This window comes from Symphalangus syndactylus, chromosome 6, assembly GCF_028878055.3.
Source record: "Symphalangus syndactylus isolate Jambi chromosome 6, NHGRI_mSymSyn1-v2.1_pri, whole genome shotgun sequence".
NCBI lineage: Eukaryota > Metazoa > Chordata > Mammalia > Primates > Hylobatidae > Symphalangus > Symphalangus syndactylus.
Window position 1 is genome coordinate 110,758,972 of NC_072428.2, and position 18,418 is coordinate 110,777,389.

At 35.4% G+C, this 18,418-nt stretch overlaps 1 protein-coding gene across 6 annotated transcripts in view; it reads right to left on the minus strand.

The window, feature by feature from the left end:
• Positions 1-18,418, minus strand: part of TSPAN12 (tetraspanin 12) — a 167,905-nt gene that overhangs the window by 35,553 nt on the left and 113,934 nt on the right. For all 6 annotated transcript variants that reach the window (XM_063642166.1, XM_063642167.1, XM_063642168.1 and 3 more), the window contains one exon: positions 18,242-18,377. In XM_063642166.1, coding sequence (XP_063498236.1) covers positions 18,242-18,377 — 136 coding nt within the window. The remainder of the gene's footprint in view (positions 1-18,241; positions 18,378-18,418) is intronic.

Here is an 18,418-nt window from a genome sequence, read left to right on the forward strand (position 1 = left end):
TCAGAATTAATGCATGAGGGTTTATAAAGCCATTTCCAGGCATATAGGCTTTAAAAAATTTCCTATGAATGCTTTTTCCGGAAATTACTGGAAGGCATGCTTCCTAAAATGAGAGACTAAACAGAGAAGGACAATGACTTGGAATCCAGGAAACAGAGGTTCTAAAATAAAAGAGAGGCAAAGGAAATTCCAGAATGGAATATCATGGGATATACTTTTACTACCTGAAGCAATAGGTTCAGGAGGCCTAGGCTGGAGCAGGTCTAGAATGTTCTGAGATATATATATATATATCATCAGATATATGTACATATATATATATATATATATATATCATCAGATATATGTACATATATATATATATCATCAGATATATGTACATATATATATATACATATATATATATATCTCATCAGACATATGTACATATATATATCATCAGATATATGTACATATATATATATTCGATGAAATGCCCAATATATTTAACTATATAAAGAAAAAACTTACACCAGAAGGAAGTAATTCAGAGTTGAATTAAACATAAATACATAAAACAACAAAACAAAGAAATTGACGAATTTCAAGAAAAACAACAGATCATTCCAGAAAGAAAATGTAAATCCAGTACTTTATCAGACCCAGCTGTAAAAAGCATTTACATGGTCATAATCATGTAAACACCAATCTAACCAAAATTATGAAATGTCTGGGTTGAGGTGAGATAGGAAGTATGGTGGGTGAGGCACAGCAGGAAAGGGTGCCAGTTCTTCATCTTCCATAAGGAGAAGCCAATGGATAGTGCCCAAAACTAAAAACTAAAAGAAGAGTTACATAAATATATGATTTAGACATATGGAAGTAAATTCTAAAGGAATCTGCTCAAACAAAATTGAAAGCAATTGCCTCATGGGTGTGGAAAATGCCAGGATGAATTGACTGCAATGTTTTATCATAAGCTTTTTGGAACTAAATTAGCTCTCTAAATTATGTGCTTGGAGCACACTGATAAAAGTAAAAACAAAATTAAAACAAACAATAGCCCTCTGGAGCCTTTGACACTAAAGAGAAAAGACTTGGTAGCTGAAGGACTTTAAATATGTTTTACACAGAAAATTGTAAGTGGCGCAATTATACTCCAGGGTTATGGGAGGCAAAGGAGGTGAGTGGAGATTGGAAATATTCTAACTGCTCAGGTACAGTCTTCCTTTCCCTAAATGTATCCTCAGTAATTCAAAATAGAAATGGTATAACAAGAATATAAAAAATGTATACCCAGGCTAGACCCTGCTTTGAAATGTGAATTTCTTCTGCAATATTGCCCATTAAAACTATACATTTGGGAGGCCAAAGTGAGCAGATCACAAGGTCAAGAGATCAAGACCATCCTGGCCATCATGGTGAAACCCCATCTCTACTAAAAATACAAAAAAAAAAAAAAAAAATTAGCTAGGCATGATGGCACATGCCTATAGTCCCAGCTACTAGAGAGGCTGAGGCAGGAGAATCCATTGAACCTGGGAGGTGGAGGTTGCAGTGAGCCAACATGGTGCCATTGCACTCCAGCCTGGTGATAGAGCGAGACTCCATCTCAAAAAAATTTAAAAAGCCTATACATACTGTTTGCTCAAATGAGTGTGAGTTGAATTATTTTCCATGTTCATTCATTTCAGTCACAAAATCATAGAACCTAGAATTCTGTTATTGTCAATTTCATTCAATGATAGCCCGAATTTTGTTTATTTGTATTCTATTGCATCTCAATGAATGAAAAAGTGAATTTTTTCTTTTTACATCTTTACTTCTTTACTGTTAATAATGGGTATTAACAAACTTTCTAAAAAGACAATATTTGCTTTTGTATTAAATATTTCCAATAATTTTCACTTTGGGGAAAATTGACTTTTTTAAATTTTCATTTCTAACTTTTATTCATCTAATGAAAACAAAAAAGCAATCTTCTCTAACAAAGCCAATCAATATATTGAATGCCTATATTTTGGAAAGTATTAAACTTGGTAAAAGCAGTTGAAAAACATAAGAAAAGATACTTTCAATTACTAAGAGCATGTTTAGAGAAAATATACTCTCTACACATAAAGCTTAACACCCTCATTCCTTTCACCTTTAAAAAGAAAGGACTCTATGATATACATTATCTAAAGAAAACAAAAAACCCTATATCTAACTCACCACAAATAGAAAAGGCAATTATTTTCCAAACTGTTTTTCTATATAAATGCTACTGCAAAAGAATTTTTACATTAAAAGAATTGAAATGTTTTCCTTGAACACTTTTACGTAAGTTTTTTTTGTGCAAGCAAGCAGATAATTAACCACGTGTCACAGAATCCCCCTCAATAAGAATCTGCTACACTGAAAGAAAAGTAAAAAGTATAAACAACATAAAAGTTATTTTAACTTACTGTTCTCTGAATTTATAACTAAAAACTCAGACAGTTTTTTCATAAGTAACATTCAACATGATTTAAAACCACAAAAGTCAGATTTGCTTATCTTGTAAAATTGATACAACCTGTGATTCATCTCTCCCCAACTAAAAGTTATTTCAAAATATAACATACTTTACTGGACATTTTAATATTTTAAAACATGGTGCCTCTTGACTCCTATCTACATGCTACATAGCCAACACTTCTAATAAACAAAAAGTTTGATGAAAGGCCTACATTCACTAAATGATAAATGATAAACTCCAGTCTCTATCCTGTCAAATACTAAACTCTGCAAACTTTCAGTGCTAAGTATCTTTATGGCAGTTGTTTATTTTTCCTTTCCCAGTGATTGGAGGTTTAAAAATATTATGTTACTTACAGTTAGTAAATAAGGGAATTCCATTGCCAAATATTTGTACAAGATAATGGAACAGCCGTCCATGGGAACTGAAATACTAACAACCTCAAGAGTACTTGCTGCTGAAAACACATATACACACAGAGCCTCTATTTTAGCTATAGCAGATACACACTTGGTAATTTCTGAAGGTCAATCATTCACCATGTCAATATCTCTCTACGGTTTTTTTTTAAAAGTCAATAGAATCAGGTCAGCCTGATTTAGGAAAAATAAATTAGAACTGTAGACCAATGGTTAAAGAAATAGTCTTATCTTAGAGACCGTCCCAAGCCCACCAGTATCAATAACTACTCAGGACATGCAGAAATTTAAGCTCAGGTTAAAAATTTATGGTCCTTTGTGCATGCTTGTACTTGAATAAATACTGAATATTTTTTCTAAAATTATATCTTAATTTACTCCCCTTTTCAGCTTCATTTACATTAATAATTGCTGAGCTAATTTCTTATTAAAGATGTTGGTGAAATTCAAACTAGTAAGGGTTTGCTTCATGTGATGTTCAAACTACTAGACAGAGAAATGTGTTATGCCAGGATGTGCCAGTCTAGCTGAGGGCTACAAGTTCCCACGGTCAATGATGTACATCATGAGAGGTAAGGCATTAAGGGTCAGTCAACAAAACATCGGGGCACACTAGAGAAGTCACCATGTATATGGTGTCTATTGTCTGGTAAGCTAAGTCAGCTAAAATGTGCAAGCTCAGCCCTATCTCAAAAGATTTACAGGCTGTTACTGGTTTCTGAAGAGGGTATCTATACAGATTATTGGGCCATTCCTAAGAATGTGAGACAGGGGTCCCCATTACCAAAACCCATACATGAACATGAAAACAGGAAGGAGCCTTAGCAATATCTCATGCAACACAGGCAAAATAATACCACACACAATTCTGACCCTTATCGTGCCTCTCACTCAGACCTAACCAAATGTGTCCAGATACTTCCCAAACAAAAGAGGAGAATGAGTTCACTATAGTCAGCATCTTTATTTTTATTAAATTTTTTTTGGAGACAGAGTCTCATTCTTTCACCCAGGCTGCAGTGCTGTGGCATGATCTCGGCTCACTGCAACCTCCCCATCCCAGGTTCAAGTGATTCTCCTGCCTCAGCCTCCCAAGTAGCTGGCACTACAGGCATGCACTACCATGCCCGGCTAATTTTTGTATTTTTAGTAGAGATGAGGTTTCACCACGTTGGCCAGGCTGGTCTCAAACTCTTGACCTCAAGTGATCCACCTGCCTCGGCCTCCCAAAATGCAGGTGTGAGCCACTACGCCCCGCCAATAGTCAGCATCTTTATGAAAACACTTTCATAAGACAACAAGTTAGGAAATGAGAAGTTTTAAAAGATGTTTGATTAGGCAAAAGAAAACTCGTACTATAATAGCTGTAAACAACTTTTTAGCTTATCTATAACTCTATGTCTGCAAAAGTATCTCCTTCTAAATCACATTTTTTGCTTTCAAACAAGATATTTTTGTATATTCTCCAGAATGACCACAAACCCTATTTGTTAAAAAAGGGTATTAAAGGAAATAGTTTCCTTTAAATTTTACAAATCCACATATATAAATATGTCTTACAAGTAAACAGCTTGTTCTTTTCATTGATAAATATATTCATGCAAATATACTTTGTTCCTAAACCATAAATATTTTTATTCCCACAGAAAAAAAGCATAAGAACATAATTATTTGTGAATGTTACACTCTGATTCACAGTCATGCTCAATGTTAAGAGAAGAAAAACGATGTATAAACAATGATAAAATTATTAAATCACCGAAGTTGCCAAAACATCAGTAATTCAGTCTAAATGATAGAAGAAAGTTTGAATTAACTAAAAATTACAGAATAATTGTAAAGAAATGCACTTTTGTTACAACAAATATTTGAATATAACAATGTTGAAAAGTAAAGACCTGCTTTTATAAACAAACCAATGATGATGTGAGGAAAGCACATCCATTATCTCTAAGTAAATGTTTTTAACATTCTTGAAAAGTTTATTTGTAAAAATTTGTTCTCCAAGTTTGTCTAAGCAGTCCTACCACAGTCCTCTGACACTAGTTGTTTAAGAAAAGTATTTTCCCTGAGGCTGAAAAATCACTGCAGCGTTCCAAAGAACTAAAGTTGTAACCCTCAGCAAGGTCCTCTTGGTGCTGGCTTGTTTCCCTAAACTCACCTTAGCCCAGAACCCAGTGTCTAGATGCCTAATTTAGCTTAGTCACTATATTTTTAGTATCAAATCTGAACTAAAGACATCTTGATTAATAGAATTTTATTTATAATGACATCTGGAAAAAATCTAAAACATTAGATGGACTTCCCCACATGAGTACCTTTATTCGCTCATCAATAAAGGCATATTGTCAGAATTAAAGCATCTTCTCCATTCTCTCTTCTATCATTAAAAAAGGTTATCAAAACGTGATACCCCCTTACTTAGCCAAGAGTAACAAGACCAGGTATCCATTTCTCCGAGGTAAACGAGCAGAAGGTCCAGGATTAGGGACTAGACACTCCTACCAGGGATACACAGCAAAAGATAGATCAGATCGTGCTTCTGCTCACAAAACTTCAGATCACAGAGTATGCATGACATTCAATTTGACACCAGCTCACACAGCCAAGTCTCAGCCATATCTGGTACACATCTACCCTAAGACATACATGTGCCCTTCTCCAAGCCCACTGTGAGCTTTCCAGTTTTATCACAATTGTTCCTTCCACCAGCCTTTGGGTCCTCCAAAGCTCCTTTCTCCCCTGGCCCACTGTCCACCAACAACTCACTGCCCCTTGCCCTTCTTCATCACATCTCAGTTCAAACACGTCCTCAGGTCCCTTTGTTAAATGTTCTTAATAGAAGACAACTATTGTTCCTTAGAGTTTGTTTGTTTGTTTTTTACAGTACCTTTAAAAACACAGAGAGAACTTTTGGAATGAAAATATTTTCCTAATAAAAGGTAAAAAACCCTAATTGTTTCATTAGAAGTTCTCAGTCTGTGCTTCAACTCAGCTGTGCAAGACCTACACAGAATGCAAAACTGTAAAATATTTTAAATGGCTTGTTTACTGGAAAAGACACTGCAATGATTCATATTTTACTTAATTAGAAATTATTTTTAAGTTGCTATCATCTAATAAAATTCTGTTATTTCATTAACTCTTCAGAATTGTATTAATATTCTTCTTAAAGATAATGTTTCTAAAATGTCATTATTTTAAGGAAATTTGTTGTTTCTAAAGTTTAAAGTTTTATAACTAAAATAACGGCTATATACAGAAAATTCAGGAATAACCACTTATTTTAGAATAATTCAAATTCACTGCTTAACAGAAATACAAAGTGATACAACTACAGTGTTAATACATTTTAAATACAATTTAAATTATTGTTTCTGTCATCTAAGCTGAGAAGATTTATCTTAGCCTGAGCATGTAACCTGAGCTATCACCTTTTCTCTGAAAAAGGGAAAAGATACATGGATTACAATTCTAAAAATGTGAGTTTTTAAAATTTATATAGTTTCAAGGAAAAGCTTACTTTAATTCATAATCTTATTTAGCCAACAACTTCATTAGACATTGCATATAAAGCAAATACTAACCATGATCTTGTTTTCCTTTTTTTTAATGTGCGAATCATATTTATTTTTTTATTTTATTATACTTTAAGTTTTAGGGTACATGTGCACAATGTGCAGGTTTGTTACATATGTATACATGTGCCATATTGGTGTGCTGAACCCATTAACTCATCATTTAGCATTAGGTATCTCTCCTAATGCTATCCCTTCCCCCTCCCCCCATCCCACAACAGGCCCCAGTGTGTGATGTTCCCCTTCCTGTGTCCATGTGTTCTCATTGTTCAATTCCCACCTGTGAGTGAGAACATGCAGTGTTTGGTTTGTTGTCCTTGTGATAGTTTGCTCAGAATGATGGTTTCCAGCTTCATCCATGTCCCTACAAAGGACATGAACTCATCATTTTTTATGGCTGCACAGTATTCCATGGTGTATATGTGCCACATTTTCTTAATCCAGTCTATCATTGTTGGACATTTGGGTTGGTTCCAAGTCGTTGCTATTGTGAATAGTGCCGCAATAAACATACGTGTGCATGAGTTATAATCCTTTGGGTGTATACCCAGTAATGGGATGGCTGGGTCAAATGGAATTTCTAGTTCTACATCCCTAAGGAATCACCACACTGACTTCCACAATGGTTGAACTAGTTTACAGTCCCACCAACAGTGTAAAAGTGTTCCTATTTCTACACATCCTCTCCAGCACCTGTTGTTTCCTGACTTTTTAATGATCGCCATTCTAACTGGTGTGAGATGGTATCTCATTATGGTTTTGACTTGCATTTCTCTGATGGCCAGTGATGATGAGCATTTTTTCATGTGTCTTTTGGCTGCATAAATGTCTTCTTTTGAGAAGTGTCTGTTCATATCCTTTGCCCACTTTTTGATGGGGTTGTTTTTTTCTTGTAAATTTGTTTGAGTTCGTTGTAGATTCTGGATATTAGCCCTTTGTCAGATGAGTAGGTTGCAAAAATTTTCTCCCATTCTGTAGGTTGCCTGTTCACTCTGATGGTGGTTTCTTTTGCTGTGCAGAAGCTCTTTAGTTTAATTAGATCCCATTTGTCAATTTTGGCTTTTGTTGCCATTGCATTTGGTGTTTTAGACATGAAGTCCTTGCCCATGCCTATGTCCTGAATGGTATTGCCTAGGTTTTCTTCTAGGGTTTTTATGGTTTTAGGCCTAACATGTAAGTCTTTAATCCATCTTGAATTAATTTTTGTATAAGGTGTAAGGAAGGGATCCAGTTTCAGCTTTCTACATATGGCTAGCCAGTTTTCCCAGCACCATTTATTAAACAGGGAATCCTTTCCCCATTGCTGGTTTTTGTGAGGTTTGTCAAAGATCAGATAGTTGTAGATATGCAGCATTATTTCTGAGGGCTCTATTCTGTTCCATTGGTCTATATCTCTGTTTTGGTACCAGTACCATGCTGTTTAGGTACCAGTACCATGCTGTTTTGGTAACTGTAGCCTTGTAGTATAGTTTGAAGTCAGTAGCATGATGCCTCCAGCTTTGTTCTTTTGGCTTAGGACTGACTTGGCAACGTGGGCTCTTTTTTGGTTCCATAGCAACTTTGAAGTAGTTTTTTCCAATTCTGTGAAGAAAGTCACTGGTAGCTTGATGGGGATGGCATTGAATCTATAAATTACCTTGGGCAGTATGGCCATTTTCACGATATTGATTCTTCCTACCCATGAGCATGGAATGTTCTTCCATTTGTTTGTATCCTCTTTGATTTCATTGAACAGTGGTTTGTAGTTCTCCTTGAAGAGGTCCTTCACATCCCTTGTAAGTTGGATTCCTAGGTATTTGATTCTCTTTGAAGCAATTGTGAATGGGAGTTCACTCATGATTTGGCTCTCTGTCTGTTATTGGTGTATAAGAATGCTTGTGACTTTTGCACATTGATCTTGTATCCTGGGACTTTGCTGAAGTTGCTTATCAGCTTAAGGAGATTTTGGGCTGAGACAATGGGGTTTTCTAGATATACAATCACGTCATCTGCAAACAGGGACAATTTGACTTCCTCTTTTCCTAATTGAATGTCCTTTATTTCCTTCTCCTGCCTGATTGCCCTGGCCAGAACTTCCAACACTATGTTGAATAGGAGTGGTGAGAGAGGGCATCCCTGTCTTGTGCCAGTTTTCAATATTCCATCTAAAAGCTGCTTTCCTAACTGGCTTAAATGACTTAATTCTCTCATCTTTTACAAACGTTATCTGCCCTCTTGTTTTAACTCTCTTTACATTCAGGATACTGTTTCCTGAGTCATCTCCTTTTAAATGAATGTTTTCTAGCTTATGTTTGCCAAGGGAAGTTAGTAGAGAGACATGTGGAAGTAAATGAGAAAGTGAAAACACTGCACAATTGCTGAATTCACCTCAAGGAAGCATTCGCTGAATTGGTGACCAGTATTCACAGGTGGAATGAACATTTCAATAGCATGTGCTGCCAGAAAAATACCTGACTTTGAACTTTGCACAAACTCAGAACAGTCACCAAATCAATGGATATAGAAATATTTGGCTTATATTTAACTAAAATTATCTCAAATGTATATATCTAAAAACAATCTATAATAAGGTTTAAAATGCTTACTGTGACATAGTGCACCATACAAAAACTTGAATCATTCATATTTCAAACCCTGAAGAAAGACAAAGGTCCAATGAACAGCTAAAATCCTGTCATAAAGACCCAACACTAAGGCCATGAATATCATACAGTTGTCCTGGCCCCTGTCTCTGACACAACATTTACTTTTGAAGACATCTGCTGACATACTTTCCTGGGGCATCAGAAGCCATAAAATACTTACAAGTAAATTTAACTGAGGAGTTAAAAGATCAATATGCTGAAAATTATAAAATATTGATGAAAGAAATTGAAGATGACACAAATAAATAGAAAGATATCCCATGTTCATGGATTAGAAGAATTAATATTGTTAAAATGTCCATACTATCCAAAGTGACCTACAAATTCAATGCAATCCCAATCATAACTCCAATGTCATTTTTTTACAGACACAGGAAAAAAATCCTAAAATTCCTATGGTACTACAAATTCCCCAAATAGCCAAAGTAACCTTGAGCAAAAACAACAAAGCACAGGCATCACACTACCTGATTTCAAAATATATTATGAAGTTATAGTAAAAAACAGCATCGTATTAGCCTAAAAACAGACATATCAACCAACGGAAAAGGACAAAAAGCCCAGAAAGAAGTAAACTGACACATTTACACCCAATTGATTTTTTGACAAAGATGCCAGTAACACACAATGGGAAATGGAAAGTATCTTCAATAAAGGGGAACAACTGGATATCCATATGCAGAAGAATAAAATTACTCTTATTTCACAGCATAAGCAAAAAAACAACAAAAATGTTTTAAAGATTTAAATGTAAGACCTGAAACTGTAAAACTAGTAGAAGACAATGCATGAGAAAAGCTCCAGGACACTGATCTGAGCAATGAGTTTTTTAATATGACCCCAAAGTCCAAAGTCACAGACAGAAAAAAAGCAGAAACAGACACATGAGAAAATGTTAAACTACCAAGCTTCTGCATAGCAAAAGAAACAATTAGAAGAGTGAAACCAATGGATTAGGAGAAAATATTTGCAAACCATATATCTGTTAAGGGACTAATATCCAAAACATATAAGGGACTCAAACAACTCAATAGCAAGAAAGTAAATAACCCAATTAAAAAATAAGCAAAGGACCTGAACAGGCATTTCTTAAAAGATGACATGCAAATACCCAACAGAAGACAAAGAGATGAAAAAAAATGCTCAACATCACTGTTAGGAAAACACAAATTCAAACCACAACGAAATATCAATTCGTAGCTCTTAGAATGTTTACTATCAAAAAGACAAAAGATAACAAATGTTGGCAAGGCTGTGGGGGAAAAAAATCCTGGTACACTGTTTGAGTAAATATAAATTAGTGCAGCCATTATGGAGAGCAGTATGGAGGTTTTCAAAAAATTATAAATTGAATTACCATATGATCCAGCAATCTCACTTCTGAGTGTACATCCAAACGAAATGAATAGGAATGTCAAAGAGGTATCTGTATTCTCATGTTCATTCCAGCATTATTCACAATAGTCAAGACATAAAAGCAACCTAAGTGTCCATCAATAGATGAATGGATAAAGAAAATGTAGTCCATATATACAACAGAACACTATACAGCCCTAAAAAAAAACAAGGAAATTCTGTTACTTGTGGTAACATGGATGAACCTTGATGACATTATGTTAAGTGAAATAAGCCAGCACAGAAAGACAGATACCACATGATGTTAGTTATATGTGGAACCTAAAAAGTGTTGATCTCAGAGGAATAGAGAGTAGAATGGTGGTTACTAGAGGCTGGTAAGGTGAAGAGGAGGAGGGTGAAAGGATGATTAATGGGTACAAAGTTTCAGTTAGATAGTAGGAATAACTTTTAGTGACCTATTGCATAGCATGGTGACTACAGAATGATGTATAAGTTGTATATTTAATAATGATAAGTTGTATATTTCAAAATTGCTAAAATAGTAAACTTTAAATGTTCTCACCTCAAAAAATAAGTGGGTGCAGTGGATATGTCAATTAGCTTCATCTAAGAATCCCACCATGTATACATACATCATTGAAACATCAAATTGTACCCCATAAATATATACATTACTTGAAAATTACAAATAAAAATTTTTAAATTATAACTTCTAAAGAATTCTAGCTAACAAGTCAAATAAAGTACATGTATTGAGTAGATAAGTTTCTATTATATAAAAAAGTATAAATACTGAATAATTTTTCATTTCCTGATGTCAAGCAATACAAACATCACTATCATGTAATACTTCATTCATAATTCTACCTCAGCAAGGTTTACTGATTTCAGCCACCTTCCTCCAGTCCCTAAGTCTTACTTAGTTCATACCCTTATCCATGGCTTCTGGGGATGATAATGTAATAACTAACGGGGCTTTCTATTGTCTCCTGCTTAAATGTGAATTATCATTTCATCACAAGCTGGAAACACCCATTGGTTCCTTACAGCCCAAAGAATAACATCTAACTTTTTGATAAAGACCTTCATAATTGGACTTAACTTCATTTTCTTCTCACTGTACACCAGCACCACAGCCACACTGACTTTCTAAGTTTTGCCTAAGCTTGCCCTGTCCCTTCACTCCTCAGTGTTTATACACACTCTTCATGTTGCTGTAAATCTCCTTCCTTCCCTCATCTCCACCAGGAAACCCTTATGTATTTTCAACATACAGTTCAAATAAAGACTCTCCTGTGAAACATTCTGGAAATCTCCATTTGCTCCTGATTCTGGGTTCCACAGCAATTATTTATAAATTTAATATTATATTTTGCTTTGTAATTTTCTTTCTATTCACCCCTTTCATCTTTGTTCTCTCAAGTATGTATCACAGATGGGTACTCAATACACAATTAAGGAGGGCAAAAGGAAAGGAAAGAGGAATGAGAGGTGAGGAAGGTAAAAAGGAAAGGAGAAACTGCTTGATTCTTTGACAAGATAAGCAAAAATGATAACTACAGTAGAAATTTTAAAGTTCATTTTATAATAAGCATACCAAAAGATGATATTTTTAGAAATTAAATGACTACTGAATGCCTTGGAGTAATAAATGAAGCACAGTTAAGTCTTCTAGAAACAATGCCAGTAATTAGTTAGATGCCTTATAACAGTACTATGGTGCAGTGAAACGTGCATGGTCTTTGAGCATAGGCTGCATTTGAATGCTAACAACAACTACCAGCTGTGTATCTTTGGGGATTCTACTTTTCCTCATTTGTAAAATTAGTCTAATAGAGTTGCTGTGAATATATTTTGAGAAAACAAAGGTAAAATATTGGGCAGGTACTGAACATACGGTAAATGATATGATGAGTCTTCATTTAGAAATAAAGTTTAGGCTATCAACCAAAAATATAAACAAAATAATAAAGACATACAACTTAATAGATTAATTTTAACTTAAGGACTTATGACTAGCTATATAATTATAAAATTCATGACTATGTAAGAGAAGGCCTTAAACAGAGACTCTTTAGAAAATCAATTACTACTTAAATATATTCTGATTTGCATTATGATTTTAAACAACAAACAAACAAACAAAAAACAAAAAACAAGGGGAAATTTCTCCAAGGCCATTAAAATTTCATTTGATTTCCACTAAGGAAAGCATTCAGATCTGGTTCAATCACTCTATATTTAAAGAAAGTTTTAAAAGTGTAAGCACACAATCAATAGTTATATTCAAAGTCTCTGGAAAAATAAAATTAAAAAAAAGCACTTCTCCTTTAAAAATGATTCATTTGTATTAAATACGTTAGGTACGTCCAATTTAATTTCTGACAAGCACTTGACTACTTGTGGTTTGCTGGCAGTTGAGCATATATTTGCATCACATCCTGACAAATGATGATCTCCTGATGGTGACATTCAGCTGTTGTCAACATCATAAACATGTCTGTTCAATATGTTTACATTCCCCCTGGGCTGGCACTGCTTTCCTAATGCCTATGTTAATAGCAAGGTAGAACTGCAATAACAAATGAATTTCATTTAGTCTACAGCTAAAGCCTTGGGAAGTACCCATCTAAGGCTTAAAACCAATTTCAATTTAGCTTCAATTTCTCTTTCAAAGGGAGAAGGAATTTCTACTACTGAAAGTACTGTGAAAGCCATGGCATATTCCAGTTTCTTTTCTTATTCATTTTTGGCTTATTTTCCCATTATAATTATAATTTAATTATTCTTAAACTCCTCATATAAATACATAAAAATTTCTGTTCTATGACAGTTTCACACTTACTAAGAACAAATCTAATGAGTATGTTTGCCAGATAAAGCAAACAAAAATATATATGTCCATTTAAATTTAAATTTCAATGAATAATGTTTTAATATATGTATATTCTAAACATTGCATGGGACACACTCACACTAAAACATTATTCATTGTTTATCTGAAATCAAATTTAATTGGGCATCTTGTATTTTATTTGGGAACCTTAAATTAGGGTGCTTTAACAACTTACATCTATAAATCTATCATTCAAAAGAAGGATGAAATTCATGACCAAGGTTTCTCAGAAATGTTTTCCAATAGGTGGCCTCTTAGCTTGTAGAGGTTTTCTGTTGCTTTTTGGTGAGGGCTGCGGGGAGGCTGGTTATAAAGACCTGTTTTGAGGGAGGCTCATTTACTTTTTCTTGATCAGTCTGTTGAATAATGGCATTTTTACTTTTGCTTGAACAACACGACAGCCCAGTTGCCAGCTCTTTTTATATATATATATATAATCATTCAAGAGATATGGCAGCTCTCTAAGATACCAATTGTCTTTTGAAAAATAGCTTTCTCACACTAATCTGTTTTACAGGTCTTAAAAGTAAAACAAGACTTTGAATACAGGGAAATGGACAAGTTGGATGAATGCATTCTGCTTGTTTAAATATTTACATCCAAAATGAAAGGAAGAAACTTCCTTACAAAATTGTTTTTAATTTGGATAAAAGGTTAAAGGGCACACAAAAAATACTGTAAGTTACTTTGCAAATATTTGCCAAAGATCTTACATCATGTCACATTCTGCACTATTTTACCGCCCACCCCCCATGAGCCATTCCCCTTGTAATCTAACCTTTTCTAACAGCCAAATTCCTCTGTTAAAATCTCACTCTCATCACTGCCTTCCAGGCAACATCTTTAATCTGATGTGCTGGTCATTCCTACTTTCACTATTCTAATTTACTGTCTGTTATTCAATGATTTAATAAACACTTAAAGCAATGAGCAAGGTGAATGGTTCATATACTAAAGTTGTTTGTAGTCTGGTAGTCTGGGCTGATTATTAAAAAGAAAAGGAAGTTTATAATAAAGGAAATACACTAGGCTTCAAAAGTTGGGAAAAGTCTATTAGAGACATCAGTAAAGGCCCAGTGAGAATGGGCTTTGCAATCAGGAACACCGAGGTCTGAATCCGAGCTCCCACCCTTATTGCTGAATGACTTGTGGCATATTACTGACCTCTCTGAACCTTATTTAATAATTACCTAACTCAGATAATTGTCGTCAGGTTTAAAATGAAAATGTTTTATACATTACAGGACACATTTGTAAACACTTAGGAAAAAAATCAGCTATTATAGAGTAAAATAGCAAAATTGTTACAAATATTAGAACTAGACTGCCATGGCCTGAATATTAGATCCTCTCTTTACTAGCTGTGTAGACTTAGGCAAGTCACTTAATCTCTCTATGCCTCATTTCCTCATCTATATTAAGTGAATAATAAGGGTAATTCAAAGTTTTAGTCCAATTTTATACTCAGCAGAGAGGATAAAATTGATTAACTCATGTACAAGAACTCTTCATTTAAAACAAATTCAGGTAAAACTCTACAGCGTCTGGCACTGTAAGTACTCAAGAAATGTTAACTACTTCAATTATCATCAGTGTCATAATTATTATTTAAAGAGGTAACATTTCAGATAAGTCTTCATGGGCTAGTAATATTTAAATAAAAGTACTGAGAAGAAATTTTTGGCTAAGAAGACAGCAAGAATAAACGTAGAGAAGAACAGAGCAAGAAAGTTTATTCAGGGGTCAGAAAATACAGAACCAGAGAATAATGAAGTAGATAAAAAAGCAAAAAATGGCAGATAAAGGCTCAATTGTAGAAGGGCTTGGTACACATTTGAGGTGTTGGTACATACTTCATTACCCAATAGGGAGTCTCTGCACCTGTCTGAGCAGGAAGTTAGGAAAGCCTGAACTTGGGCATCCCAGAGGAGGATAGAAAAGAGAGGACAACTTCCCAAGACTGTAGAATCTGAACTGAGAGGAGTAGCCAGCTGTTTAGAGGAGGGGAATGTGGAGAGGAAGCCAGAGAGGAAATTGCCTGAGAAACAGACCAGATGCAAATTGGTTATGAGTGATAGATACATAGGAGTTGAGACCATAGATCATTCTTTTTTTTTTTTTTTTTTTTTTTTTTTTTTGAGACGGAGTCTTTCTCTGTCCCCCTGGCTGGAGTGCAGTGGCGCGATCTCGGCTCACTGCAAGCTCCACCTCCCGGGTTCACGCCATTTTCCTGCCTCAGCCTCCCAAGTAGCTGGGACTACAGGCGCCTGCCAACACGCCCGGCTAATTTTTTTTTTGTATTTTTAGTAGAGATGGGGTTTCACCGTGTTAGCCAGGATGGTCTCGATCTCCTGACCTTGTGATCAAGAAGGAAGCTGTGTTAGGTATAGACAGAGTAAGGACTAGAAACCTGCCATGAGAATGGAGGGAATGGAGAACAAACAGCCAAAGGCAATCAACAGGAAGGAGGAACCAAGATGTAAATGTCACCTAGGGACATATGGAACAGCAATGCATAAAAAGATGCTTTGTAAAAAAGAGTACATCCAGGAAGCAAAGTAGGGATGGAAAAAGGCAAAATCAATCTATGCTTATCATCCTCCCAGAGGGTGGCACTGAACCCTTCGGGCTGAGCTGAAAGTTCTTCCTCTCTGGCCTCAATAGCACCCAGTGCAAACCCTATTAGAGGTCTTATCTCATAAAGACAGGTCTGATAGCAAAAATTTGTGGTATATATGATCACTAAGTATTTGGAGAATGAATGAATAAGTAAATTAGTGGCCTTTAGAACCTCAGTCCTCCCTGCCACTTTTGCATTATAATGCCCTTTCCAGTATTACAAACTAGACTCTCATTCACAAGTCTAAGATTTGCCCTGCTTCAAGTAGCAGGCCACATTACTTTGTTGCTTGTCATTTTGCATTACTAGCATTTAAGCAGCCTAAAGGAATGCATAAAGAGTTTTCAAAATGTGTTTCCAAAGCCTTTGTGGTTCCATGAAATACCTGGCCCTACTTGCCCTGCCTCCCTCCAGCATCCCACTGCATAGGGACTGTGCAGAGTAAAAGTTGGGAGGAGGGAGGAAATGGCAGTCAGACCTTAATTGGTTATACAGGAGAGACATCACTGTAAGACTGCATTTTAAAAAAGAATTCTGAGGCTTTTTACTTAAAGCTTGAAATACGTTATACTCTACTCAAATTATAGAAGGTTCATGTGAAGTAAATCCTTTTGTTTATGTTTAAATTATTGCCCAAATATCTAAAATTGCAAAATACGATCCCAAACTTCCACCATTCTCCCTTTCACTGTATACCTATATGAAGAGAAATAAAGCAGTAGGCATGTTTACCCATCTCTGAGTGTGGTTTATTTTATTCATTTTTTTCATTTTTTTTTTTTTTTTTTTTTTTTTTTGAGAAGGAGTCTCGTTCTGTCACCCAGGCTGGAGTGCAGTGGCGTGATCTCAGCTCACTGCAACCTCCACCTCCCGGGTTCACACCATTCTCCTGCCTCAGCCTCCCAAGTAGCTGGGACTACAGGCGCCCACCAACACACCCGGCTAATTTTTTTGTATTTTTAGTAGAGACGGGGTTTCACCGTGTTAGCCAGGACGGTCTTGATCTCTTGACCTCGTGATCCGCCTGCCTCGGCCTCCCAAAGTGCTGGGATTACAGGCGTGAGCCACCGCGCCCGGCCTGAGTGTGGTTTATTTTCTATAGCATTTTGTGTTTTTCAATATTCAACCTGAACAGTTACCCTCCAAGAAGCTAAGTAATACATTAACACAGGTTATACTGTGAAACTCAAAGCTTTAGTCCAACTTCACACTAAGATTCTGTTTTAATTGACTTGGCATGGGAGCCAGTCAAGCACGAGTGTGTGGGAGCTGGCTCCTGGAGCCAATTTGTACTCATCTGTCCCCAGCTCCACATTCAGTGATTTCATGTTGGTAACTTAAAATTGACCATGCTAGGAGAATTTATCCCACAGAAATCCCCAAATGCTACAAATCTGAGCTTTTTTTCTGCCCAGTGATCCAGCTTACCAGCACACCACTCAAATTGTTTAAGTTCTTTACATGAAATTAATGCACAGCCAGGGCTGAGACCTACTACAAAAAAAGCATATACTCAATGAATTAGTTTTTCAGCCTTATATGTCTGCAACTATATGTTAGTAATCTCATTACCTGGTGCCACTAGTATATATTTTGCACATCAAGTGCTTTTCTAAAAATATCTGTATAAACAGTATTTTAATCACCTCAATTTTTTAATGTTAAAAATGTTTGCCTATTTTTGAATTAAAAGAGTAGTCACAGAATTTGAATGGTGAAACTAATTTAAAAAGTACCTAGTGCAACTCTCAGAGTTAAAAAAAAATAAAACTAAGATTATAGAAACTGAGATTCACTTATGTTCTCTGAACTATATAAAGGCAGTGACAGGACTATTACCTACATCTGCTACCTCACAACCTGAATTTCCACACGAGCTTACAGGGTGGATTTGTTTAAAAATAGAAGAGAAAGAAACAGTTCCTTTATGGCTTCTCAGTTCCAGTCCCAAGGGGCCTTTTTGAGTGCTAATAACTACAAGGACACTAGAAAGAACTCGTACTTCCAAATGAAAATGTCAACACGTAGCTGGAGTGAAATAATTAAATTGCTTATATACATTTCCATACCTCATCGAGTACAGCAAATATGTGTATTCAAATAATCTCTTGTGAAACGAAAGCTTCCCTTCTTACAGGATGTTGTTACTGCTATCACTGCTCCCTAATCTTGTGAACTGATTAAAAAATAATATATTACTGGTTAATCTTTTTAACTATGATAGAGAGAAAATATAACATCATACCCATGCAAGAAGCAACAGATTTCTTTTCACCGTTCCACAATATCCTAACATCCCCACGATGATAAGGAAACAGCAAACAGCAATCATGACCGGATGAACCACAGGAAAGTAAGTCAAAATGACTGCTTCCTCTACCCTGAAAGAAGAAAAATAATGTATTAGAAATAAAATATAATC